The sequence below is a fragment of the Muntiacus reevesi genome, chromosome 3 (genome assembly GCF_963930625.1).
Source record: "Muntiacus reevesi chromosome 3, mMunRee1.1, whole genome shotgun sequence".
Taxonomy (NCBI): Eukaryota; Metazoa; Chordata; class Mammalia; order Artiodactyla; family Cervidae; genus Muntiacus; species Muntiacus reevesi.
The window spans coordinates 81,278,029-81,305,409 of NC_089251.1; the positions used below are offsets into that span (position 1 = coordinate 81,278,029).

At 37.2% G+C, this 27,381-nt stretch overlaps 1 protein-coding gene across 6 annotated transcripts in view; it reads left to right on the plus strand.

Annotated features, from left to right (window-relative positions):
• The window catches only part of DHX57 (DExH-box helicase 57), a 58,823-nt gene that overhangs the window by 23,834 nt on the left and 7,608 nt on the right, over positions 1-27,381 (plus strand). For 5 of the 6 annotated variants that reach the window (XM_065929405.1, XM_065929403.1, XM_065929406.1 and 2 more), the window contains 12 exons: positions 5,758-5,891; positions 6,793-6,847; positions 7,994-8,199; positions 11,794-11,910; positions 15,585-15,681; positions 16,559-16,732; positions 17,346-17,546; positions 18,679-18,955; positions 22,766-22,861; positions 22,947-23,030; positions 25,429-25,566; positions 26,183-26,257. In XM_065929405.1, the coding sequence (XP_065785477.1) occupies positions 5,758-5,891; positions 6,793-6,847; positions 7,994-8,199; positions 11,794-11,910; positions 15,585-15,681; positions 16,559-16,732; positions 17,346-17,546; positions 18,679-18,955; positions 22,766-22,861; positions 22,947-23,030; positions 25,429-25,566; positions 26,183-26,257 (1,654 nt within the window). Of the gene's footprint in view, positions 1-5,757; positions 5,892-6,792; positions 6,848-7,993; positions 8,200-11,793; positions 11,911-15,584; positions 15,682-16,558; positions 16,733-17,345; positions 17,547-18,678; positions 18,956-21,322; positions 21,382-22,765; positions 22,862-22,946; positions 23,035-25,428; positions 25,567-26,182; positions 26,258-27,381 lie in introns of those variants that run through there. The other variant, XR_010662355.1, reaches the window with a different exon arrangement.

Here is a 27,381-nt window from a genome sequence, read left to right on the forward strand (position 1 = left end):
CTCATCAGGTGGCCAAAGTATTGGAGCTTCAGCTTCAGAATCAGTCCTTCCAATGAATTTTCGGGGTTGACTTCACTTAGGATTGACTGGTTTGATCTCCCTGCCGTCCAAGGGACTCTCAAGAATCTTCTCCAGCAACACAATTCAAAGGCCTCAATTCTTCAGTGCTCAGCCTTTTTTATGGTACAACAGTCACATCCATACATGACTTCTGGAAAAACCAAAACTTTGACTATATGGACCTTTGTCGGCAAAGTGATGTCTTTGCTTTTTAACATGCTGTCTAGGTTTATCATAGCTTTTCTTCCGAGGAGCAGGCATCTTTTAATTTCATGGTTGCAGTCACTGTCCACAATGATTTTAGAGCCCAAGAAGAGGAAATCTGTCACTGCTTCCAATTTTTCCCCATCTATTTTCCATGAAGTGATGGGACCAGATGCCATGATCTTAGTTTTTTGAATGTTGAGTTTTAAGCCAGCTTTTTTATTCTCTTCTTTCAACCTCATTCAGACTTAAATTGAAGAAAGTAGGGAAAAACAAGACCATTCAGGTATGACCTAAATTGAATGCCTTACATTTATACTGTGGAAGTGATAAATAGATTCAAGGGATTAGATCTGATAGAGTTCTTGAAGAACTATGGACGGAGGCTCGTGACATTGTTACAGGAGGCAGTGATCAAGGCCATCCCCAAGAAAAAGAAATGCAAAAAGGTAAAATGGTTATCTGAGGAGGCCTTACAAATAGGCAAAGGAGAAAAGGAAAGATATACCCATTTAAGTGCAGAGTGCCAAAGAATAACAAGGAGAGAAAAGAAAGACTTCCTCAGTGATCAGTGCAAAGAAATAGAGGAAAACAACAAATGGGAAAGACTAGAGATCTTTTCCAAGAAAATTAGAGATACCAAGGGAACGTTTCATGCAAAGATGGGCACAATAAAGAACAGAAATGGTATGAACCTAACAGAAGCAGAAGATATTAAGAAGAAGTGGCAAGAATACACAGAACTATACAAAAAAGATCTTCATGACCCAGATAATCACGATGGTGTGATCACTCACCTAGAGCCAGACATCCTGGAATGTGAAATCAAGTGGACATTAGGAAGCATCACTACGAACAAAGCTAGGTGGTGATGGAATTCCAGTTGAGCTGTTTAAAATCCTAAAAGATGATACTGTGAAAGTGCTGCACTCAAGATGCCAGCAAATTTGGAAAACTCAGCAGTGGCCATGGGACTGGAAAAGATCAGTTTTCATTCCAATCCCAAAGAAAGGCAATGCCAAAGAGTGTTCAAAGTACCACACAATTGCACTCATCTCACACACTAGCAAAGTAATGCTCAAAATTCTCCAAGCCAGGCTTCAACAATACGTGAACCATGAACTTCTAGATGTCAAGCTGGATTTAGAAAAGGCAGAGGAACCAGAGATCAAATTGCCAATATCCATTGGAATATCGAAAAAGCAAGAGGATTCCGGAAAAACATCTGCTTTATTGACTACACAAAAGCCTTTGACTGTATGGATCACAACGAACTGGAAAAATTCTTCAAGAGATGGGAATACCAGACCACCTTACCTGCCTCCTGAGAAATCTCTATGCAGGTCAAGAAGCAACAGTTAGAACTAGACATGGAACATCAGACTTGTTCCAGATTGGGAAAGGAGTATGTCAAGGGTGTATGTTGTCACCCTGCTTATTTAACTCTATGCAGAAATGCATCATGAGAAACGCTGGGCTGGATGAAGCACAAGCTGGAGTCAAGATTCCTGGGGGAAATTTCAATAACAGATATGTAGGTGACACCACCTTAGTGGCAGAAAGCAAAGAACTAAAGAGCCTCTTGATGAAAGTGAAAGAGAGTGAAAAAGTTGGCTTAAAACTCAACATTCAGAAAACTAAGATCATGGCACCCAATCCCATCACTTCATGGCAAATAGATGGGGAAACAATGGAAACAGTGAGAGACTTTATTTTGGGGGGCTCCAACATCACTGCAGATGCTGACTACAGCCATGAAATTAAAAGATGCTTGCTCCTTGGAAGAAAAGCTACAACAAACCCAGACAGTCATGTTAAAAAGCAGTGACGTTACTTTACCAACAGAGGTCCATTTAATCAAAGCTATGGTTTTTCCAGTAGTCATGTATGGATGTGAGAGTTGGACCATAAGAAAAGCTGAGCTACAAAGAATTGATGCTTTTGAACTGGGGAAGACTCCTGAGAGTCCCTTGGACTGCAAGATCCAACCAGTCAATCCTAAAGGAAATCATTCCTGAATATTCATTGGAAGGACTGATGCTGAAGCTGAAACTCTAAAACTTTGACCACCTGATGCGAAGAACTGACTCACTGGGAAAGACCCTGATGCTGCGAAAGATTGAAGGCAGGAGGAGAGGGGGACAAGAGAGGGTGAGATGGTTGGATGGCATCACCAATTTGATGGACATGAGTTTGAGCAAGCTCTGGGAGTTGGTGATGGACAGGGAAGCCTGGCATACTACAGTCCATGGGGTTACAAAAAGTCGGACACAGCTGAGCGACTGAACTGAACTGAAGAGGCTCTTTAGTTCTTCTTCACTTTCTGTCATTAGATTGGTATCATTGCCATGTCTGAGGCTGTTGATATTTCTCCTGGCAATCTTGTCATGTAGATCATGCTCTAAAGCAGTAAAGTAGTGGGAAAAAAGATGATCCTGTGAAAATAATGAGGCTTTTAACAAAAGGACTATACTATTATAAGTATCTTGAGAAGAAGAAAAGTCTAAGTAAAATTCATGGGCTGACAGAGAAGCAGAAATAGATCATAGTAAAGCTAAAAAGGAGAAAGAAACACATGTGAAAAGAGGTCCCAGCTACTGCTGATAAAAAGTTTTCAAGAACTGAACAGGGAGGACATGCAACCAGTAGACTGTTAGAAAAAGTAAGTAACACTGATCTAGTTATAAATAGGAAATACAAAGAAATTTGAAACTAAAGAAAAGGATTTTTATGTAAAAAGAATAGATCAGGGAATTCCCTGGCAATCCAGTGGTTAGTACTCAGTACTTTCATTGCTGGGTCCCCAGTTTTGATTCCTGGTCAGCAGTCCACAGGGGTCACAAAGAGTCAGACACAACTGAACACACACATGCACACATATGCACTGAGATCTTGGAAGCTGCATGGTGTAGCCAAAACGTTTTAAATAAAGAATAATAAAAAGAATTCCTAGAACAAAACAATAATAAATTTTAAGTAGCTGTATAGAAAGCACTGAAAATCTATGTTTGAGGGGCAAATCTTCTTTTTGTAGAGACTCCGAGAACAGTGGGGAAAAGTAAATGGTAAAATGATAAATGGTAAATGGTAAAATGAATATTTGAAAAAAGAATTAAGAATCACTGAACAACTCTAAAGAAGGAATCAAAGCATTCTACCAAAATGGTATTTAAATGATCGTATTCTAAAAATAAATTTTTAAATTTTAGGGGAAGTTATTTTGAACATAAAAAATAGCTCTGGGTTTTATAACATTTGTGCTTCCACAAACTCAAAGAAACTTGAGGATAGCACTGGATCTGGTTCCTGGCTGCAATGGTGTTCTCAGAAAAAGAATCTTATAAAAACTTAATGACATACAGGGGCTTCCCTAGCGGTTCAGCAGCAGAGAGTCTGCCTGCAATGCAGGAGTCGGGGTTCAGTCCCTGTTCAGGAAGATTCCCCTAGAGGAGGGCATGGCAGCCCACTCCAGTATTCTTGCCTGGAGAATTCCATGGACCAAGGAGCCTGGCGGGGCTACAGTTCTTAGGGTTCTAAAGAGTTGGACACAGCTGAAGCGACTTAGCACACACAATGACATATAGAATATTAGCAGTTAAAAACTCAAAATATTTTCATGTCCGAATAAAGATAAATAAGACACTGGAGAAGGGAGATTTGAGAATTTACAAATACCAGTGCCAGTTTATGGGAATGGACTGTTCAAATTATAAGAAAAAGTAGGGGAACTATAACAAAAAGTAGGGAATAAGTGGCTGAAAAAGGCAGAAAATAGCAAATTTTAGGAACTAAGATCAGTTAAGAAATAAGGTAAAAGGTTGAATAGTGAAAAATTATATTTAAAAATTTTAATAGATTTTTTGATCATAGAGACAACATTATTTTAACACATTTAGGCAATATTAAATGTCAAGAAAATCTTCCCTTATAGAATAGCTGATTACATGTTAGAATTTGGTCTGTTTTCTTCTGGGAGTATATTGGGAGTTAGGAAAGAGATGTGTGTCCATAAACAGTATTGGGATTATTTAGTGTGTGCTGCTTTTGATCTAATATTTAATAGCATGAACTGTCTTTGAAATTATTATTAATAACTGCATGAGGAAATTCTAATGTATGGATATACCATAAATTATTGGGTTGGCCAAAAACCCAAATTAAGTTTTTGGCCACCCGATACTCTTATGAAAAATTGAACAGTGTAGGTAAAGCAGAAGTCCTCTGAAACACTCTCAAAGCATCGCTGTAGACGGCTGTAGAGACTACAGCAGTCAGATTGGTGATAAATACTAACATATATGCTTGCTTTGTCAGAAATAGGTACTTTTGTTTCATGACCTTTTTTTCTTTTACAAATTATATATTCATTTAGTAAATCAATAAGGATTTATTGAGCACCTGCTATATCCCAGGCATTGGTCTAGGTACTAAAGTTGTATCTTGTAGAACAAAATAACCAAAATCCCTGTCCTCATAGAGCTTGTATTCTAGTGAGAAAGCCCAACATTAAGCAAGATAAAGAAGTAAAATATAAAATATGTTTGTTAAGTGCTAAGAAGAGAAAGGGTAATATGAAATGCAAGAGATGAGAGCATTTGCAATTTTAAACATGGTGGCCAGGGAAGGCCTCGCTGAAAAGGCACATTTTGAGGCAAGATTTGAAGAAATTGACTGAGTGAGCTTACCTCTGAATATCTGGGAGAAGCCCTTTCTAGGCACATTAATAACACATGCAAGGGACCTGAGATCCATGTCTCAAAGACATCGAGGAGAATATTGTGGCTGAAGCCAAGTGAACAAGAAGAGTGACAGGAAATGAGTAGTGGGGCTGCAGATTCTGGGGCCTCCTTAGTAAGAACTTTGGTAAGTCATTTGAAGGATGTTGAGCAGAAGAGTGGAACAGTCCGGTTTACATTTGAGCAGAATTATTGGTCTGCCATATTGAGAATAGATTTCAAGAGGTCAAGGGCTGGGGAGACCGTTTAGGCCACTGCTGTTCTGTGGTACATAATGTTCTACAGCGTGGGTTCTTTCTCCACTAACAGTATGTCTTAGAGGTGTTTTCATGTCTGTATCTAGAGTTCTACTTTATTCCTTTTACCTGCCTCATATTTTTCCTTAGAATGGATGATACTGTCTTAATCATTTTTTGATTGATAGACATTTCAGTAGTTTGCGTTGATTTACTATTACAAACTATGCTATAATGAAAATCATTGTGTATGCTTCTTTATGTGCATATAGATATCAAGAGGTAGAATTATCAAATGTAATGATAAATCCTGTTGGTATTTTAATTGGTACTACACATAGTTTATTTGATGGGAAATTGATAGCATTAAGTCTTTACATCTAGAAACATGATACATCTTTCTCAGAGTGTTGTAAGTTTTTTTCACATAGGTATTATACTTGCTTGAAATATGTCAAAGTTTATTAATTTTCATATATTAAATTTGTTTGATCCTCAGGTGTTTCTTTTATTTCCTCTAGTGACTTCTTACTGCTAGTTTTGAAAGACATTGTGTTGCAGAGACCAACTCTTCAAGTTATTCTGATGAGTGCAACCTTAAACGCCGAGCTCTTTTCAGAATATTTTAATTCCTGCCCAGTTATCACTATACCAGGTGATTAAAATGCATCATTAAATAAATATTGTCCTAATAAGCAAATACAGTTATTTTAAACTTCATTTGAGACATAAATGAATAAGTATTTCTACCTCCTTCTAGAGAAGAATGATTGTTTATAACAAAATCATAACCATATAATGAAATTAATAAAGAGGTAATATTGTATTCATTTGCTGTGAGATTTTAATTTATATGTGCTTTAAAAAAAAGTCTAGGTGATTGGATTTCTAGCATTCTGTTGTGTTTAATATCAAAATGTGAATTTATAACGGTAATCTGTCATAAAGAGGAAAGTTGTATCTGTGTATGGCATATATGTTCACTGATGAATTCTGCTAAATTTCTGGATGCTGCCCACCCTGGGAGTAAGTGAAGCTGGGTAGTCTGTGTCTTCTTTGGTGCTTTCAGTCTCATTGTGGGATTAATTTATCACCTTGGGCTTTTGGCTTATCCTTCTGCAGTTGATTGCTAAAGGAACAATTTGGAAACACTGATAATAGTACTACTTGTTCTCATTATAGAGAATATCAACAGTAGACTTAAAGATGAAGTTATATTCTTGATATAGAATACAATTTTTGACTGTTGTAAGGTCCCCTGTGAGAAAAGAAGTAGGGGGTGAAAAGGTATAACAGATTTTTTTTAAAGAGGTAAAAAACATCTTATTAGCAAATGATCATTTCTCCAACTATATACTTGTTTTATTTATTAACGGGAATCTACTCCTTCCAATTTTTATCATCAAAAGCATTTTTGGATACTTTTAAGACCACAGAGCAAATAGTACCTTATTGTGCCAGCCTTCATTTTAGGAATATTTTACATATACAAACAATTTCAAGATAGTTGAATGGGAATTCTGAGACTTACTTGTTCTGTCTTCTTGTTTTTGTAGGTCGTACATTTCCTGTTGATCAGTTTTTTCTGGAAGATGCAATTGCTGTGACAAGGTAAGGAAGATATTATTTATTAAGGTTTGATGAAAGTCCTTGAAAACAAAATCACTAATTTACCTCATTGTGCCCAGATACTGATAAATGTGTTATTTTTTCTTCTAATTTTTCAATTTGAGCATTTTGCTTTCTCATTTCAGCAGATATTTACTATTCAAATTGTTTGACTTCACAGGCAATATATTATGTATTCGGTTCAGTTCAGTTCAGTTCAGTCACTCAGTCGTGTCTGACTCTTTGTGACCCCATGAATCGCATCACGCCAGGCTGTGTCCATCACCAACTCCTGGAGTTTACTCAAACTCATGTCCATCAAGTCGGTGATGCATAATTATATATTTGTGTTAGCTGTTATTATCATTCTGCCTTCAAGGAGTTTGCAGCACATGTGGATGTTAAGATGTCTGTTTAAGTTTGGTACTGTATAAAAGATGGTAATGTCTGTTGGATACCAGCTGATTGCTGCTTTTTGAAAAACCTTGCTTTCTCTGCCTACTCCTTGACATTAAGATTCCCAGAGTTTTGTTCTTGCACTGTTTCTTCTCAGACTTATGTGATTTCAGCTGTTGCTGCTGTGCCAAGAACTCCCAGATCAGTGTCTTCATTCCTAACCTCTGAACTCCAGAATGAAAACACCTGTCACATCTGACACCTTAAACACAACCAGAATTTTTTCCTTCTCTCTGCTCTTTCTGTTTCTTACAAGCCCCCTCCTAATTCTTTGTTTATTTAATGATGCAGTATTCTCAGGCTAACAACCCTAGATCAGTGGTTCTCAAACTTCCTAGTGCAATAATCATACTTAGGGAGCTCATTAAAGTTGTGTTGTGGGCTGTATCCCATTTCCACTGAATGTGAACCTCTGCAGAAATCATCCTTCACCTAGTTTCCCTGTCTTTTTTCTCTCACTTTTCCAAACTCGCTACCCCCAAAGTTATCTTAAAGCAGAGCCAAAAGCCTTCCACTGTGTTCTCCAGCAGCAGTAGGGCATGATGGAATCCTGGACTGGTGGAGGAAGAACCCGTGAATTGGGCAGCAGCAGAACAACATTGTGCTAAATGAGATGTGAAACAGGTCACTGTTGTCATTCCTCACCACAGACCCACGTCCACACCCACACGTTCCCTTGTTGTCCTCGCTCAGGTATGTGTTGCCGGATGGGAGCCCATATGCCCGCTCCATGAAACAGATGTCAAAGGAGAAGCTCAAGGCCAGGCGCAGCAGAACCGCGTTTGAGGAGGTGGAGGAGGACCTGCGTCTCTCCCTGCACCTCCACGATCAGGATTCTGTCAAAGATGCGGTACCAGATCAGCAGTTAGATTTTAAACAGCTCCTTGCCCGCTATCAAGGTAATGTGCTTCCTGGGGGAATTTTACAGTTATGCCAAAGATAACCAGAAAAAGAAAAATGTAGCTCTTGTTTCTTAGTTATCTTGTCTTTAATTCATCAGAATAATAGAAAAATAACAGTTCCAATATATATTAAAGTCATTATTATTTATATTCACCAGTGGGTTTTTTTCTGATTGTGAAAGAAATGTGTTCATTATAGAAAAATGAGGAGATGGTAAACCATAAATTATATTTTTGAGTATTTTGTAACTTTGTGTTTTGATGTGATTTCAAACTTAGAATTAAAAGTTTGCTGAACTGCAATGAACTCTCCTGTATCTTTTACCCTGATTCATCAGTTACTAACATTTGGCCTCATTTGCTCTGTGTTCATGTACATTATTTTTCCTGAATGTTTTGGGGGTAAATTGCAGATATGATGTTCCTTAACCCCTAATATTTCAGTATATATTTTCTAGGAACAAGGACATCCTCTTACATAACAATAGGACATGGGAATTCCCTGGCAGTCCAGTGGTTAGGACTTAGCAGAACCGCTTCCAGGGCCAGATTCGATCACTGGTCCTAGTTCCATGCCTGGTCAGGGAACTAAGATCCTGCAAGCCTTGCGGTACAGCCAAAAGAAAAACCCCACAGCAATAGGACATGATCAAAATGAAAACATTGAACACAATACAGTACTTCTGTTTAATCCATAATTCATATTCTCACTTTGTCAGTTATTTCAATAATGTCCTTTATTGCTGTTTTTTAAATGGTACAGTATCCAACCCAGGATTACATACTGCATTCAGTCATCATGTGTCTTTAGTTTCTTTTGATCTGGAAAAATTTGCCAGCCTTTATTTTTCTTTTATGTTTTAAAGAGTTTGGGCCAAGTATTTTGTAGAATGTCCCTTCATTTGGATTTGTCTAATGTTGCCTGATGGTTAATTTTAGGTTACATGTTTTTGGTTAGAAAACCACAGAAATCATGTTGAACCTTGTTCTCAGCGCATCCCATCAGGAGCACATGATGTTGGCTTGTCTGATTATTGGCAGTGTTAACTTTCACCAAATGGTTCAGATGATGCCTGTGTTTCTTCTTTGTGTAGTTATTTATTCCCTTGGTAGTTTGATGAGTCATTTGTGGAGAAAGATTTGAAACTATTTAAATATCCTCAAAATTTCACCTACTAGTTTTAGCATTATTCAGTGGGCCTAGAAAATGACCTAAAATGGGCCTAAAAAATCTTTTTTTAGGGTTCACCCTGTGCTGAGCGATTTTACCTGTGTTGTGAGGCTCTCTCTCCTCCCATGCTGGATCCCACCCAACTTTGTTCCTAGATAGCCTTCCATATGTTCAGCTGGGCTGAATCCATAGAAATCCTAAGATGACTACTTTTGCTTTCTTTTTAAAGCCTAGACAGGTCTCAGCTGCTTTTCCTGTTCTCTTTTTCCTGGATTGCCACCCCAACTCCTCTTGGTCCTTCCAAAAAAAAAAACAACAAAAACTGTTTACCTTTCAAGGTGTAAGGGTCTCAGATCCTTGCTACTTCCATGGCAGAAAAGGCAAATAAGTTTTCCTTTTCCTCCTTCCACCAGAGACTCAGTCCTGCATGGGAAATGGTGATCATAAAGGAACTAGGGCAGTAGCCATTTGTTCTGCTGTTCAGGAAGATACACATAGCTCCCAAACATTTCACTTCATCTTCCCAACATCCTGGGAAGCAAGGTTAAGAGTATAGACTTGTATCTTACAGACCTGGACTTAACTCCCCAGGCTGTCATAAAACCAGTTAGATGCAAGTTCTTCATCCTCTCTATTGCTCGTTGCCTTATCTATAAAATGTGGTTATTTAGGAGGTTAAATAAGACAATACAAATTACAGCATAGTGCCCGGTCACTTAGTGCAGATTTGTGATTCTGATGAGAATGTCTGACTCACATGTTTGTGTTCTTTCTGTGCTTCAGACCAGCTGACAACTCCCATTTCCTTATTCTGTTAAATGAGTTAACAGGAATCTGTTTGGTTTCTCTTTTGAAATTCCAGAGTTTTCTTTAAGAATTATGACTGGATCTAAGTCAGAGTCCTTCTAATGTCCAGCATAGGGATACAGAAGTTCAAAAAGTGCCTCTGAGAAATCTTTTCTAAGGCTCTGAGGTCGGGGAACCTGGCCCTGCTGCTGTTTTCTGTGTGATGCTGGGCGGATCTCAGCTTCTCTTAGTCTCCTCCCTCTGAAACAGTGACTTCTATCTAGTTGATCTCAGTGCTTTCTTTCACCTTTCAGAAAATTAAATGTTGGTCCCAACTCAATTTTTAAAACTTTTACTAGTTGAAAGAGAATAATAAGTCTTTTAAAATATATAATTGATTAGTAAGCCCTGCTGAACTTTTTTTTTTAATTAAAAAATAAATGTTTGTTTCCCTTTTTCTTTCAGTTAACTGGTTCTCCTTTTGGAAAAGTCTGGCTATTTGGAATCTTGGCAAATAAAAATGATTCCCGCTCTGCCTTCCACACCATCCACATCTTTGCTTGTGTAGCCTGTTTCTTCCTTTGTTTGATTTTTTACCGACATACGGTTCACTGTTAGAACAGCATTGTTTAAAAATGGCTTTTGCCTTTCCTCAAGCTTTTCCGCAAAATATAGGAAGCTTCCCTTCCTTGATACCAGCTACAGTTATTTTGCTGTGGTTAGATTCTGTTTCAGGTGATGGGTCATTAGAAAGACCTACAGGAAAGGGCAGCTATCTTTGGAGAGTTAGTCTTCCCCAGTTTAGGCTGTTCATTTGTTTGGTTTGGGGACTTTGTTTTGTTGTAGTTGCTACATGTAAACTCTTAGTTATGGCATGTGGGGTGTAGTTCCCTGACCAGGGATGGAACCCAGGCTCCATGCATTGGGAGCGCAGAGTCTTAGCCACTGGACCACAAGGGAAGTCCCTGCTGTTTGTTTTTAAAAGGAACTGAGACTTATAGTACAACATAAGGAACTATGTCTTTTACTAGGATTCATATGAATTAGAAGGAGATTGTAGACCCTTAACCTGAGGGTCTGTGAGTAGACTTCAGAGGTGTTGGTGAAGCCATCAATATCACATGTATTTTTCAGGGAAGATTCGTAACTCTTATGATTTTCTCAAAGGAATCTAAACATTAAAAGTCACTGTTATAAAAATGATGCTGAAAGCTGTGGTCTCTGTACTTTGATTTTTAGTCACTGTTAACTGGACTTTTGTCTGATATGACTCACGACTTGATTAAATCTGGAAGGGTTTTCTGAAATACATTTGACTTTGAATTTTGTTTCTTGAACTTAAACTGTCAATAGATGTATGATAGATAAAAGGGGAAGGAAGGAAGACAGTGAAAAGTTGCCTCTCTGGCCCTTTGAAGCAGGGCCAGGAGCCTGCTCTTCAGGTCACTTTTCAGGCAAAAAAGTGCTTCTAGTGAGCCTGTACTTGCTGAGAGACTGAAGGAAAAAAGTTCATTTCAGTGCATTCACTGTGAACATCTGTGTTATTAAATCAAGATACACCTAGTTCCCAGGCATATTTTCTTCAATAAGGTATAAAACTATTAATATCTTTATTATTTTTACCTTTCTTGCAGGAGTTAGCAAATCGGTCATCAAAACAATGTCCATTATGGACTTTGAAAAGGTTAATCTTGAATTAATCGAGGCCTTGTTAGAGTGGATTGTGGATGGAAAGCACTCCTACCCTCCAGGTAACTGCTGCTTGTCTTCACTTAAGTGTGAACCGGCCAAGGGCAGGGATCCTCCTTCCTGAGACAGTGGGGTTTGTGAGGACAACCTGTCTTCCTGGAGCCCTCACCCCAGTTTTCTTCACCTTTCCATCCCCAGTTGTTATAAAGTTCTTTATTAGGTTTTTCAGGGGGAAATTTTACCTTTTACCCACTTGAGTAAAAGGACATTAACAATACAAAGTCCAAAAGGAAGAAGGCTGAAAAGAAGGCCTAGGTGTGTACATATTCAACACTCATTTGCCTCTTTGCATGCCTGCTCAATCGCTGTCATGTCTGACTCTTTGCAACCCCTGAACTGAAGCCCACCAGGCTCCTCTGTCTGTGGAATTTTCCTGGCAAGAATGCTGGAGTGGGTTGCCATTTCCTCCTCCAGGGCATCTTCCCAAGCAGGGATCAAACCCACATCTCTTGCATCTCCTTCATTGGCAGGCAGATTCTTTACCACTGCCCCATCTGGGAGTCCCTGGCTAAATGGGAATCTAGCAATGAGTGAGTCACAGGAAGACTCGACAGTTGGAGACCACAGGACCATGGGGTCAGGAGAACAGACTCTGGCGAATCTGTTCAACTTCCCTGTTGTCTGCTCTGTAACCTTGGATGATAAAAGCCCTTGTCTTTTCTGTGCCTCAGGCTCCTTGTGGTAAAACAAAGACAATAATAAATCCTCTATTTTGAGGATTAAAAGAAACCATATCTGAAACACTTAGCACAGTGCCTGGTATATAATTAATGCCCAGTAGCTACTGCCCCTAACAGTATTAAAATTATGCTAGTCTATTTATCATTGTTATTATTATGACTGTTATTACTCCTCCCCCTCCTGTTAATAACACCGGGAAATCCCTACTGTTGCCTTGCTCACTGTCGTCTTAGTGGCCTTCTTACCTCATTTGTAGCCCCTCATCCCCAGGATGAATGAATCCCCAGATCTCATAACTGGATCTTTGACATTAGTCAGGTTTCCATCAAATGTCTTCTCTTCAGAGAAGTCTTCGCTGACCACCCCTATCTGTGGTCTCTCCCCTCACTATCATAATACCCAAAAATGGGTTTCATTTTTATTATAGTACTTTTAGCACTATCCAAAATTGTAGTTCTGCTTACTAATGGTCTCCTTTAGTAGAATATAAACTCTTTAAGAATGAAGAAGGATTTCTTAATTCTGTCCTAGGGTCTGAGGGATGTTCCTAAGGCCCAGAACAGTACCAGGAATATTTAGGTATGGAATAAATATTTGTTGCATAAATAGCTGCAGCCATTATTGAGTGATAATTAAGTGGAATCATAGATCAGAAAATTTTTATTATGTGCTCATTACACAGTGCTTACTGACTGCCCTCTTCTGCCTAGATTTTAATCATTATGTGGTATTTTCTAAAGAAACGTGAAGCACACAGAATTATTGAAATAGCCAGTGTTGGTTAATGCATTATCACTGGATTAAATATCTTATTTCACCCCAAAGGAAAAGACTATTATTGAAAAAATTAAAGTATAGCAGTCAAAAAGAAATGTTGGAAAGTTATCTGAATTCAAAGTAAAGTTGCTCTAGTGATTAGGCAGTTGGTGACATATTTGTGAATATTAAAGATAACCTTGATACTGATGGCCAAGCCATGAGTGCAGAGCAGATCAAAGGCACATAGAAATATACAGTTTTGGGCTTCCCTGGTGGCTCAGTGATAAGGAATCTACCTGCTAATGCAGGAGACACAGGTTCAGTCCCTGGTCCAGGAAGATCCCACATGTCTTGAACTAAGTAAGCCTGTACACAACTACTACTGAGCCTGTGTTCTCCAGCCTGAGAACTCAGGAGCCACAATTACTGAGCCCACACGCCACAGTATGGAAGCCTACTTGCCCTAGAGCCCATGCTTTGCAATAAGAGAAGTCACCTGCAGTGAGAAGTCTATGTAATGCAAATGGAGAGTAGCCCACATTCGTTGCAACTAGAGGAAAAAAAAAAAAGAAATATACAGTTTTTTCCCATTTCATGTAGATTATTTTACCACTCTTAAATTTTGTGTTACTTTAATAGAGTGAAGCATGGAGTATGTAATGGAAAGAGCATAGGTCTGGTACCAGAAACCCCATATTTGTGTTTGCACACCCTTCCTATTAAGCTCTGTTACCCGAATATGTGACTCAGTCAACTTAAGGGTACTAAACAGGTGGTTATTAGGATCAAATGGAGATAATCCATAAGAACATTCTTTGTAAACTATGAAGTATTAGAATGAACACTGAAAGATGTCTTTTTTCCTCACTTCAGAGTTCAATTTTTGTAATAATTTAGTTTCCTTATTTATTTTGTGGGGAGAATAAGCATGATAAATAATTGATCATGAGTTCCTTGTGGGCAGATCTTTGTTTTACCTTCTATAGTACCTAGGACAGAACTGACAAAGGTACCCAATATTTGTGAGATTAAAGGAGGGGCAATTGAAGAGTGTCAGCTTCCTCTCTGAATGAAGCACAAAGGGTGTCTATTGCTGAGTGACTGCTCTTGACACAGAAATACACTGTGATCAGTTATCACTGTTCATTATCTTCAGTGTAAAATCTTAAAACCCGTAAGCCACTATTATGGCATGGTTAGTTTCTGTGTGGCCTCTTCAACACATATCTGAATCTAGATTACCAGATTGGCCAGTTATAGCTCCTTTTTCTCATTTCCAGTGAAATTATGGATTTTACTTAGTAATGTAGAGAAGAGGCTTCCTGTCTTATAAGATTAGAAGGATAACTCTGTCTATAGAAAGAGAATGTCAGAGCCAGTACATTGAAGAAGTATGTTTAACGAGCTTTACTAATGATTCTTATGTAATGTAAGGTATTTTATTTTTCTATATGTCATATATTTTTCTGTTTTAGAAAGATACAATACCTCATCCATTTTTTAGTTATTAAGTCAGAAAACATATTTTAAAAGTTTGCTTTCCACTTAATTCCCTGGGGACTTTACAAAGACGTGGGAGTAGGAAACAGCAACCCACTCCATTACTCTTGCCTAGAAAATTCCATGGACAGAGGAGCCTGGCAGGCTACAGTCCCTGGGGTCACAAGAGTCAGACACGACTAAGTGACTTTCACTTTACAAAGAAGAGAAAATTGATGGTGAAAAAGTCTCAGATTATTACATTTTTCACTTAAAATTATAATCTATAATAGTTTTTTCTTTTTTGCATCTATCAGATTGATTCTTTTTATACGTTGTTTTTCAATCACTAAGTTGTGTCTGGCTCTTTGCAACCCCATGGACTGCAGCAAGCCAGGCTTCCCTGTCCTTCACTATATTTTGCAGTTTGCTCAAGTTCATGTCCATTGAGTCTGTGATGCTATCTAACCATCTCATCCTCTATTGTCTCCTTCTCCTTTTGCCCTCAATATTTCCCAGCCTCAGGGTCTTTTCCAATGAGTTGGCTCTTCTCATCAGGTGGCCAAATTATTGGAGTTTCAGTTTTAGCATCAGTCCTTCCAGTGAATGTTCAGGGTTGATTTTCTTTAGGACTGATTGGTTTGATCTCCTTGCAGTCCAAAGGACTCTCAAGAGTCTTCTCCAGCACCACAATTCAAAAGTATCAATTCTTCAGGGCTCAGCCTTTTTTATGGTCCAACTCTTTTTATATACCCAGGTGCTATACTTGTATTTTTACCGGGACTAGCAGAAATCAAAATGCTATATGAACAGCTCCAGTCTAATTCTCTTTTCAACAATAGACGTAGTAATCGGTAAGTAATTGCTTTTTATATTCTTAATCATCTATTGCAGTTATATGTGAAAATGAATTACCAGAAAGATCTCTTTGACTATCATCACCCTCTTTAGACCTTGGTGTCACTCCTCAAGAATATGTTTGTTTATGCCAGCTGGGAATAGACAAAGCAGTTTGTTCCAGGAAGTCAACTCATATCTCTATTCCATTATAGAAAAATGTTTCTCTTCACTTAGCGTAGTATCTCAGCAAAATTGCATGTACAGTTAACCCTGGAACAATATGGGTTTCAACTGTACGGATCCATTTATACATGGGTTTTTTTGTCAGTGGTAGATACTGTAGTACTGCATGACCTGTAGTTGGTTAAATCCACGGATGCAGAACCACAGGTACAGAGGAACCACGTAACAAAGGACTGATTATAAATTATATGTGGGTTTTTGACTGCACAGAGGATTGGCTCTCCCTAATCCCTGGATTGTTCAATGGTCAACTGCTATTTCAGTTGCCAGATACCAGGGATTAAAGAAGCCAGTATTAATAATAACAACAAAGAAATGCTACCATTTTGAGAAAAAATGATTTTCAGTGGTTCCCCTTCCAATAGCAGAAGACACTGGGTCTATTTATTCTTATTAACTATTTACTACTGAATTACACTCCAGTTTTTCCCAAGTTGATGCAAGGTTTTTAGTTCATAGAACTCAGTAAGTACTTTGTAAAGGCTAGGAAAAGTCTTTTCACTTGGAAGACTTGGCTCTTGAGGACAGATTGTAGAGAAGCTGCTCGTTTTGGGAGTCATATTGCTTTAATAGAAATCCACCCATTATAACCTGATTTCAGTGTTTTGTGCTAGAACATTCAATATGTTTTTGTTTTTATTTTTTTAGATGTGTTATTCACCCACTTCATTCGTCTTTATCCAGTGAAGAGCAGCAGGCTGTGTTTGTAAAACCTCCTACAGGTGTAACTAAGATTATAATTTCCACCAACATTGCTGAGACATCCATAACCATCGATGATGTTGTCTATGTCATCGATTCTGGGAAAATGAAAGAAAAGAGGTATCCTCTTTCAGTGATGTAAAGAGGGGCTAAAGATGCCTCAATTGGACCAACACAGCTATTAAAGGCTAATGCTATTAAGCTATGTAGATTACTGTTTGAAAAAAATCTTTATGCAAACTCTGTAGATATATGCGTGTTTCTATAGCTAGGGCCATGAATCTTACATTCCCCCCCAAAGAGAGGTGAAAGTTTAAAATTTTACCTTAGAAATAATTATTTTTCTTTTTTCATTCATATGCTTTACATGTACTTGAATGAAAAAGAATTGGTATGGGAGGTGATGGATATGTTAATTACCAGAAGATTGGTAATCATTTCATGAAGTGTGCATATATCAAAACATCCCATTGTAGCCCTTAAATATATATAATTTTTATTTATAAAAAATAAATGAAAAATAATTTTTTTTAAGTTGAATAAAAAAACTGAATGTGGTACATACTAAAGAAGCCATTTAAATTAACACTTAGCACTCAACTCTCCCAGAACACGCAGGACACTGTCCTTCAACAGAAGTAGAGTGGTTCATCTGATCTGTCCATGCCAAATAAAATCTTGGCCACATTTTTATAAAGTAAAACTCCTTTTTACCTTTTCCTTTACTTTATAGATATGATGCCAGCAAAGGGATGGAAAGTTTAGAGGATACTTTTGTCTCTCAAGCCAATGCCCTGCAAAGAAAAGGTCGAGCAGGTCGTGTAGCATCTGGGGTCTGCTTCCATTTATTCACCAGCCATCACTTCAATCACCAACTTCTAAAGCAGCAGCTACCAGAAATACAAAGAGTGCCATTGGAACAGCTCTGTCTGAGGTACACGTTGGTCCTCGTGTCCTGCTTCCGAAAGGTCCCAGTGTTTCTCACCCTACGTTCCATGTTTTCGTTTTTTTGGTACGAGATGTTTTGCTAAACATGCACTTGGATGAACTCATTCATTTGCAAAGAGCTCTTCAGTGTTGCCTTTACCATATTGCTTCACTTTAAGATCTCTTGCATTGCAGAGGATGGCCTTAAAATAGAGTTTAAGAATAACACTTATAAGTCAAGAAAGTAATCTAACTTACCAAGAAATTTCTGCTAGGGCAGCACCAATATTAGATCATCACAGGGGAAAATCTGCACCCTCATTATCAATTAGAACAAAGTGAACAAAAGCAACTTGAAACACCATTATTTACCTGGTGAACAAACAAGAATATCATAAAATAGAATGTAGTGAATGAATGATTAAACTCGATGTTACTGAAGCTGGAAAACCTTTGGTTCAGCCTTTCTGAAAATTTTCATAGCATTATATAAGAACTCTAAAGCCATCCATGCCCTTTGACCGAGTCATTATTTTGAGGGAGAATGCCCATAGTATGTTACCCCAAAGGGAAAAAAGTTGCTTGTACAAAGATAATATGCTCTTCTTTTATCCAGCTGGTGTATTTTGAGTTCCTCTGTTACATTAGTAAAAATGTAAAGGAATTATAAGTGAAATGAACTTTTCACATATTAAATTTTTCTCTTTCGAAAATTACCTAAATTCATAATTTAAAAACAGCTTTTCTAGAGCTGCCACAGGCAAGACACAATGCACATTAATTTCATGAACAATTACTGTGCAATTTCAGATGTGGGAAAGAGTAGGTGGATCATTTCATTGTTATTTTGTGATTTGAATCCACTGTTACAGAGGGAAGTATTTTGGAAGTTTATAGAGAGAAATATGTTCTGAATCTAAGTAAATTTCAGAACCTGAAAGTGTTTCTGCAGTTTATTGCTAGGAGAAGTACAAGACATAAGAGGGTTTTTTTTTTTTTAATTTAAACTGGCATTGTTTGGTTTATAAAAGCATATATTTGGGAAATTATAAATTATTTTCATTCATGGCAGAAGCTTACTTCTTTGTGTCATCCCACCAGAAATAAAATTGACAAACTGTTTTGTTTTCTTCTTTCAGAATTAAAATTTTAGAGATGTTTAGCACTCACAATCTCCAGTCTGTGTTCTCTCGGCTCATTGAACCCCCGCACAATGATTCTCTTCGTGCCTCAAAAATACGATTACGAGACTTGGGAGCATTAACTCCAGATGAAACACTGACCCCTCTAGGGTATCACTTGGCCTCTCTGCCTGTAGATGTGAGGATCGGCAAACTAATGCTGTTTGGGTCTATCTTCCGATGTTTGGATCCTGCTCTCACCATTGCTGCCAGTTTAGCTTTTAAGTCTCCGTTTGTAAGTAAACAGCATTCATCTCAGCTGGACTCCATGGGGGTGTTTCAGGGTTATGTGAACTTCTTAAAATTTTTCTTCTGAGTGTATTCTCTGTGACTCTTTCAAGGCACCATGTCTAAAACTTTTATCAGATCTTCAAAGAAATCCATGCCCCAAGTAGATTAAGAACTAGAGATCCAGCTTATTTAAATCATCTAAATATGCTTTTTCTGTATCTCCTTTACTTGCCCATTATAGTAAAATCAAAAAATAAAAGTGTCCCTGCATGATTTTAAAAACAATAAATACATTGGATTACAATTTTATCAGCTTTATTGAAATATAATTCACCCATTTAAAGTGCACTGTCGTTTTTAGCACTGTGCAGTCATCACCCTAGTCAGTTTTAGAATGTTTTTATCACTTCATAAAAAAGCTTATTTGTCACTCTCCCATTTCCCTCCAATCTCCCCATCTCCTCCATTCCCAGGCAACCACCAGCTGGCTCTCTGTGTTCATAGATTTGCCTCTTACTGGACATCTCATATTATTGAAACAGTATAATACTTCTTCACTTAGCATAATGCATTTAAGATTCATCTATGTTATAGTGTGTATCAGAACTTCATTCCTTTTATGACCAAGTAATATTCCTTTGTATGGGCGTGCCACCTTTCGTTTATCCATGCAGCACTTGAAGGACATTTGGGATTGTTTCCACCTTTGGCTATAAACTTCCATATACGTGCTTTTATGTGAACATATGTTTTCATTTGTCTTAGGTGTAAGACCTAGGAGTAAAATAATTTGGTCAAATACTGTTTAACTTTCTGAGGAACTTCTAGACTCTTCTAGAGTAGCTGCATTTTATACTTCACCAGCATTTTATCAGGATTGTAATTTCTCCACATCCTTACTAACACTATTATCTGACTTTTTTCTTTCAACTATCCTACATGCTGTGAATTTGTGGTCTTTGATCTGTATTTCTTTAATGGCTGATGATATTAAACACCTTTTCATTTTCTTCTTGTCCATTTGTATATCTGACAAGAAATGTCTTATTCAGATAGTTTGCCCATTTTTTAATTGGGTTATTTGTCCTTTTATTATTGAATTCTAAGCATTCTTTATACATTCTGGATATAAGTTCCTTAACAGATATGTGATGTGCAAATGTTTTCTCCTGTACTGTGGTTTGCCTTTTTCACTTTCTTGATCTGTTCTTTGAAATACAAAATTTTTTATTTTTATGAATTTCAGTTTATTTAGTTTTTTGTTGCTCAAACTGTTGCTGTAATGGTTAAAAATTCATTGCCAAATCCAGAGTAATGAAAATGTATCTGTATATTTTTTACTAAAAGTTCTGTAGTTTTAGCTCTTACATTATGGTTTTTGCTCCATTTTGAGTTAGCTTTTGTATATAATGTGAAGTAAGAGTCCAGCTTCATTCTTCTGCATGTGACTATCCAGTTGTCCCATCATCATTTGTTAAAAAGGCTATTCTTTCCCCATTGGATGGTCTTTGCATCTTATAAAAAATCAATTAACCATAAATACATGGTTTTATTTCTGAATTCTCAATTCTATTCCATTGAATTATATGTCTACTTATGCCAGTTTCACACTCTTGATTCAAAATACAAAACTCGAATAGTTTTGTAGTAAGTTTTGAAATCAGGAAGTATGAGTCCTCCAACTTTGTTCTGTTAGTGTTTTGAGGATGTTTACGTCATATTTATGAGAGATGCTGGTCTGTAGTATTCCTTCCTTGGGATGTCTTTATCTGGCTTTGCTGTCAGAGTAATACTGGCCACATAATTTGGGAAGTGTTCTTGCCAACTGTTTTTTTTTTTCTTTTTTTGGAAGATTTTGTGAGGAATTAATACTTTAAATGCTTCGTATAATTCAGTGGTGAAGTCACCTGGGCTTTTCTTTGTGGTTAGTTTTTTTTAATAATTCAGCTTCTTCACTTGTTACAGGTGTATTCAGATTATCTGTTTCTTTTTGAGTCATTTGCATTTTTCTAGGAATTTGTCCATTTCAGCTAAATTACCTAACTTATTAATATACATTCATAGTATTTTATAGTCCTTTTTATTTCTGAGAGCTTGGTAGTAATGTCCCTCTTCATTTCTGATTCTAGTAATTTGAGCCTTCTCTCTTTTTTTCTTGATCAGCTTGCCTAAAGGTTTGTCAGTTTTGTTGATCTTTTCAGAGAACCGGCTTTTGCTTTCATTGATTTTTCCCTACTGTTTTTCTGTTCTCTATTTTACTAATTTCTGTGATTTATTTTCTTCTATTTGTTTCAGTTTTAGTTCATTTCCCAGTGTCTTAAAGTGAAAGATTAGGTTATTGATTTGAGATATTTCTTCTTTTTCAATATAGACATATACAGCTATAAATTTTCTTCTACGGACGGCTTTAGCTGCATCCCATAAGTTTTGGTATGTTGTGTCTTCATTTTCATTCATTTCAAGTATTTTCTAATTTCCCTTTTCAGTTCTTCTATGACTCATTGGTTATTTAGGCATGTGTTGTTTAATGTCCATGCATCTATGAGTTTCCCAATTGTTTCCTGTTATTGACTTCTAATTTCATTCTGTTGTGGTCAGAGAATATAGTTTTTATTATTTTAGTCCTTTAAAACTTATTATGATCTTTGTTTTATGGCTAAGCATATGCTCTATCCTGGAAAGTATCCCATGTAGACTTGAGAATGAATATTCAGCTGTTATTGGGTAGTGTCACTCTGCCTTTATTTTCACCAGGGCTTTTCTCAGATAGGAGAACAGATAGATGTAATAATTTTCTTCAGTTTTAATGTTATACTTCATGGAATTGCAAACTCACAGATCTACAAAAAGACCTTAGTTCAGCCCCTTCATTTAACAACAGATAACAAAACCAAGGACCAGACTAGGTGATGGAGCTTACTCAGCAACATACGGTCAGTATTGATGTGAGCAAGACCTCCACTGCCTATTCTCACATAATCTAAATAACCTCTCATTGGCTGTTTTCTTTTACTGGAATATAGAAATTGTTCATTAGAAATACTGGTGTCACTCTTAGCCAAAACTGAACACCCGTCCTTTACTGGGTTCTATAAGCCTAATGTTAATTCCCAGATGTAATCCTTTCCCCACTAGCCTTCCTAAAACAGAAGAAATTTTATTTTCAAGTAGAAATAAATAAAATTTTAATATTATTGTGTTGGCTATAAAGGTGTGCAGATATACAAATTTAGAAAGAAGCATCATAGTTGGTTTAGAATGACTTTCAGTGTGATACTAGGGCCTCAGTGTAACATGCTGGTATCTTTAGTATTGATACATGTGTACCTTGTATTGATACATGTGTATATTATAGTGAAAGAAGGCAGTGAAAATTAGGTTCTCAGTTAATGTCACTAATTTCTAGGGAAAAGGAGAACCTGTATTTTTAAGAGGAAAAAGCATGAATTGTGGGTATAGAAATAGGGGAGACTTAAGTATAAAAGATGAAAAAGAGTCTGTAAAATGAAGATATCACAGAGTTAACAGAATCTTGGATTTTAGATGTAGCTTTTAGAGTGAGTAGCTCTTTGACATCTTGCCACTAGGAAGTAAAAGACCCAATAGAGGTTATTTTGAGTGCGCAGACGGACTCACACAGACAATAAGGACTGTTGGTTTGGCACTTAACCACCATAATTACTTTTAACCAGTCACCCACTTTGTACTCTGACCCACTCAACGCACTTCCCAAGCACCTGACTTCAGTGGTAGCAAAGTGCCACTTGAAACCTTGGATAAAATGTGTCCTTCAAACCTGGCTTTCTTCCTTTAGGTATCTCCCTGGGATAAAAAAGAGGAAGCTAACCAGAAAAAGCTAGAATTTGCATTTGCAAACAGTGATTATCTGGCCCTTCTACGAGCATATAAGGTAAGTATATAAGCTAATAGCTGAGGTTTATTACCAGAGTTGACACTAAAGACAGAATAACATTTTGATTTTCTCAAAAATTTAGGGATGGCAACTAAGTATGAAAGAAGGTATGCGTGCAAGTTATAATTACTGCAGACAAAACTTCTTGTCAGGAAGAGTTCTTCAGGTGAGTTGTTTTTGTGGAAATTTGTTTTCATTCATTTACTGTAGTAGTGCACCAGAGGGTGCTGCAACTTTATCTTGCTTGTCCTACCTGGACATTGAAAATATTATTTTTGGAATATGCTTGGCTTCACCAGCTGTGTAAAACAGACTCCTGGACTATGACATCAGGCCTTCTGTGTTGAATCTTTCAATTCACCTGTTTTTCCTCTTCTCAGTGAATCTGTGTTTAACTTACATGGACGCTACAGGAATGTAGCCATTCCGAAGATTACTGCTTACTAGAAGTCACTTTTTTCAGTGATTATATCAAACATCCTTAACCTGGATCCATAACCCTCTGAAATTGTTTGCAAAGTCACGCCCTTACACATATGTGCACTATCCTGGACAAAGAGAACATAGCTTTCATCGAGTCTTAAGGGATCTATGACCATCCCCAAGCCCCTTACCTTCTCCCTAAAACCAAAGAACAAATAGTGAACCAGATTTTCTTTATTAATTCTTCTGTCCATCAGAGGCTACTATGTCAATAACGAGTACATGAGAAAGGTTTTTTATCTTCTGTGTAATAATAGACAGGGCTCTGTCTTCTGTTGTGACAATATTTTGGGCCCCTTTCCATAGTAGCATGAAAATCCAGAATAACAACAGTGTATGTATTTATAGAGCCTCCATTTCACTCAAATTTTGAGGGTATGGAGGTGGAAGGACTTTCTTTCCATACTAGATGATGTTTTGGAATAGAACACAAAACTAATGTTCATACCTGACAGTTAGTTACCTCTCTACCCCATAAGAACTGTCAGAGCAGAGATTTTATGTTTTCTTCAGTTCTATATCCCCAGTGCCTAGAAGAGTACTTAGAACATAGTTGATGCCTGGTAAAATTCATTGAATGCATGAATGAATGAGTTTGTTTATTGACAGTGAAGTAAGAGACCTCAAAACCATCCCAGTATTTGCCTTCCTCCTCCTCTGTCTTTAGGTATACTACAAAGAGACATTTGGAGAAGACAGAGGCTCTGGCTTTAATCTAAGTATAACAAAAGCAGTGATTTTCAATCATGGCCACACATTAGATTCACCTGAGGAAGCTTAAAAAAAAAATGCAAAATGCCCAAATTCCATCCCAGGCCAGTTACATCTGAATCTCTAGGGGTAGGGCCTGAGTGTCTGTTTATTCTCCTTGTTGTGAATTCAACAAGTCATTCTCATATCCTGCAAGGGTTGAGAACCACTGGTCTAAAGGTATTTTATATGTAAAGTGCAATAATAAATATTTCCTTGAGTCCTTAAGACTTTTAAGTGTAAAAAATATATTTTAAATTATATTTATATATATATATTTACTAAATTTAATATTTTTCCTTAGGCTGTATTTAGATTTTTCAGTGATCTATGAGGTTCATCCGTTACCTCTTTTCACTACATTCCAGCTTAGAGTATAGAATTAGTTTAATACGATATCAATGAAAGCTTGTCATGAAATACACATGTACACCCATGGCGGATTCATGTCAATGTGTGGCAAAACCAATACAATATCATAAAGTAAAAAAATGAATAAATAAATAAAACTGAAAAAAAAAAATAACAACAACTAAGATAAAAAAAAAAAAAAAAAACAGAACTCTGGGATATTTGAATCCCAGTTGTATTTTTGCCGTGTTATCCACCTGTACTTGAGACAATCCAGGAAAACACTTAAACTGTCATCAGAGACAGAGCTCTCCATTCCTTTGATTGGCATCATCTGCTTTTGTGTTGTCTGATAGCCAGTATTTGAACAGAAGCCAAAAAGAGGTTGGTGTTTTTCATTCTCACACTTGTGCTCAGCTACAGAACGGGTGTGTAAATCTAAACCACTTAATAATATTCCTATCCCAGGGGAAAATGCGAGCCAGCAAGTCCACAGGGTAAGAGAAAGGGAAGGTTTCTCAGGTGGGTATTCTGCATCCATTGGGAGAGAATGCCAGCCCCTTTAAGCTCAGAGAAGGCGCTGTAAGGACCCAGCAGAAAGGAAGCAGGAAAACTGAACAGGGTCACAGCGCCGCGAGTAGGGTTCCAAATGCAGTAAACCATATTTCCGGCTGTCCTAAGCGCTGCCAGAAAAAATCAGACCTGTGCAAAATCCAATTAATTTTTTTTTTAAACATAATTTACAATTAAATGATCTTTGGATTTTCTGAAATTTGTGAATTTCTGTGTAACAGTTTTACTCTGTCTCCCGGTTTGTATAAATGAAAACTGCCCTTCTGGGAATGAACAGACAAGATATTCTTCATACTTGCCTGGTAAACCCATGAGTCCACTGTCCACTCAAGTAATTCATTTTTGTAGTCATTCTTGCCTTTAATGTGTCAGTGTCTCTGCTTAAAGACTTTCTCCACTTGTTTCAGGAAATGGCAAGCCTGAAACGACAGTTCACTGAACTGTTATCGGACATAGGCTTTGTTAAGGAGGGACTCCGAGCAAGGGAAATTGAGAAAAGGACCCAAGGAGGAGGAGATGGTATATTGGATGCCACAGGAGAAGAGGTAAAATGTATGCAGTTAGCTCTTATTTCTCTTTAATGATCATATGCTTAATCTATTACCCGAGGAATACCTGTAGGCCTTCTTCACTTAAGCCCTAGGAGCAATAGGTTAGTGGCATTCTTGATTTTCTTCTTTCCACAAATGTCAACTAACACTCATAAAAACAAGGGTTTTTCTGCTGCTTGTTGCTTCTGCTGTTTTTTATTTACATTTATTTTTGATGAGTCCATCAGAGATAGAGCAGACTTTCCAATAATGTCTTCCTAATCAGACCAGCTTTTTTCAAGCCAAGGATAGTTTTATATTTAACTATAGGAAGAACAATTCAAGATGAACCTGATGTCACTCTCAGTGCAGTTAATACTTTCTGGAAATTGTGAACATCTCACAAACCAGAATCTTTCTCTCCTCTGATCCTTAGGAACACTGTCTTTATAACTGCTTTGCAGAGATCTTGAAAGTAATTGTGGGCTTCTTGGAATGGATCCTCTGTGAACATAGTCCATTTTTCAGATGCTTTTAAGATAGAAGTCAAAAGAAATACAATAGTAAATTCAAAGGCACAGACGGAAATAGCCACATTATTTATAAGATTAATGCTGTATTTCTCTCGCAGGCAAACTCAAATGCTGAGAACCCCAAGTTGATATCAGCAATGCTGTGTGCTGCTCTGTATCCGAATGTAGTGCAGGTAACAGAATGTTTTCCTGGTCCTCCCACTTCTTGTTTGTTGGATTTGTAGCCAAGAGACATAAGACACTCACATTAATCATCTAAAGATACACACACACACAGCCTTTTAAACTTAGCTTATATTTCCAATCCTTCAATTCCCCAAATGTGTTTAGATATAGAATCTTCAAGAACACATTCATTATATAAAAGAAGGTGCCTTTTTAATCCTTCTGACATGACATTCCAGAAATCAAAATGGGCATAAATGTCACTGTCAGCCAGTCTGTGCATAACTAACCTAGGCTTAGGTCGAAATTTGATTCTGCTACAACTCCCATTATGCCGTCTACTCTGGACTAAAATTAGATAAGAACAAAGTCAAGTCAGTGCTTTGCCATGGGACATCTGTGATCTCTTCTGGAAATCATTCCTGAATGGACTGTTGGACTTTTATTTGAGGTTTGATCATCTCGTCCCTGTCAAACTTAGAATGTGAATTTGTTAGAGTACTGAAGCACGTCTCATTTAACTTTTTGTTACATACTCAGTTGACATCTGTCGATTCATTTATGGCTTAGTTTTGCTTAGTGCTTGCATGCTTTTGAAACCATTTGCAACTTCTCCAAATGATTTTTTTAAAGTAAAAGCAATGGAGACAATTAAAACATCAGGGGTGGATGGGATGAATAAGCAGAACACAGAAGATTTTTAGGGCAGTAAAAATACTGTGCATGATACCATAATGATAGATATGTATCACACTTGTCCAAACCCTTGGAATATACAACAACAAAAGTGAACCCTAACGTAAACTGTGGACTTTGGGTGATTGTGATTTGACAATTTTTTTTAAATGAATGTTTCTACTCTTGGTAAGAGTATAAATTGATACACCCTTTCTAGATAGCAGTTTTGTTTCTAAGGATTTATTATTAAAAAATAATTGCATATTTATGTAAAGATATAGCTAGGAGAATGTTTGCAATTATAAATAGCACTAGAATGAATGATCTAAAACTCTAATAATAGGGAATTTATTGGTTAAATTATTATATGTCATTACAGTGAGGTGCTAATTTAGAATTATGTTTTAGGAAAATATGAAAAATGATCCTATATTAGTTTGGGTATATATTTTAT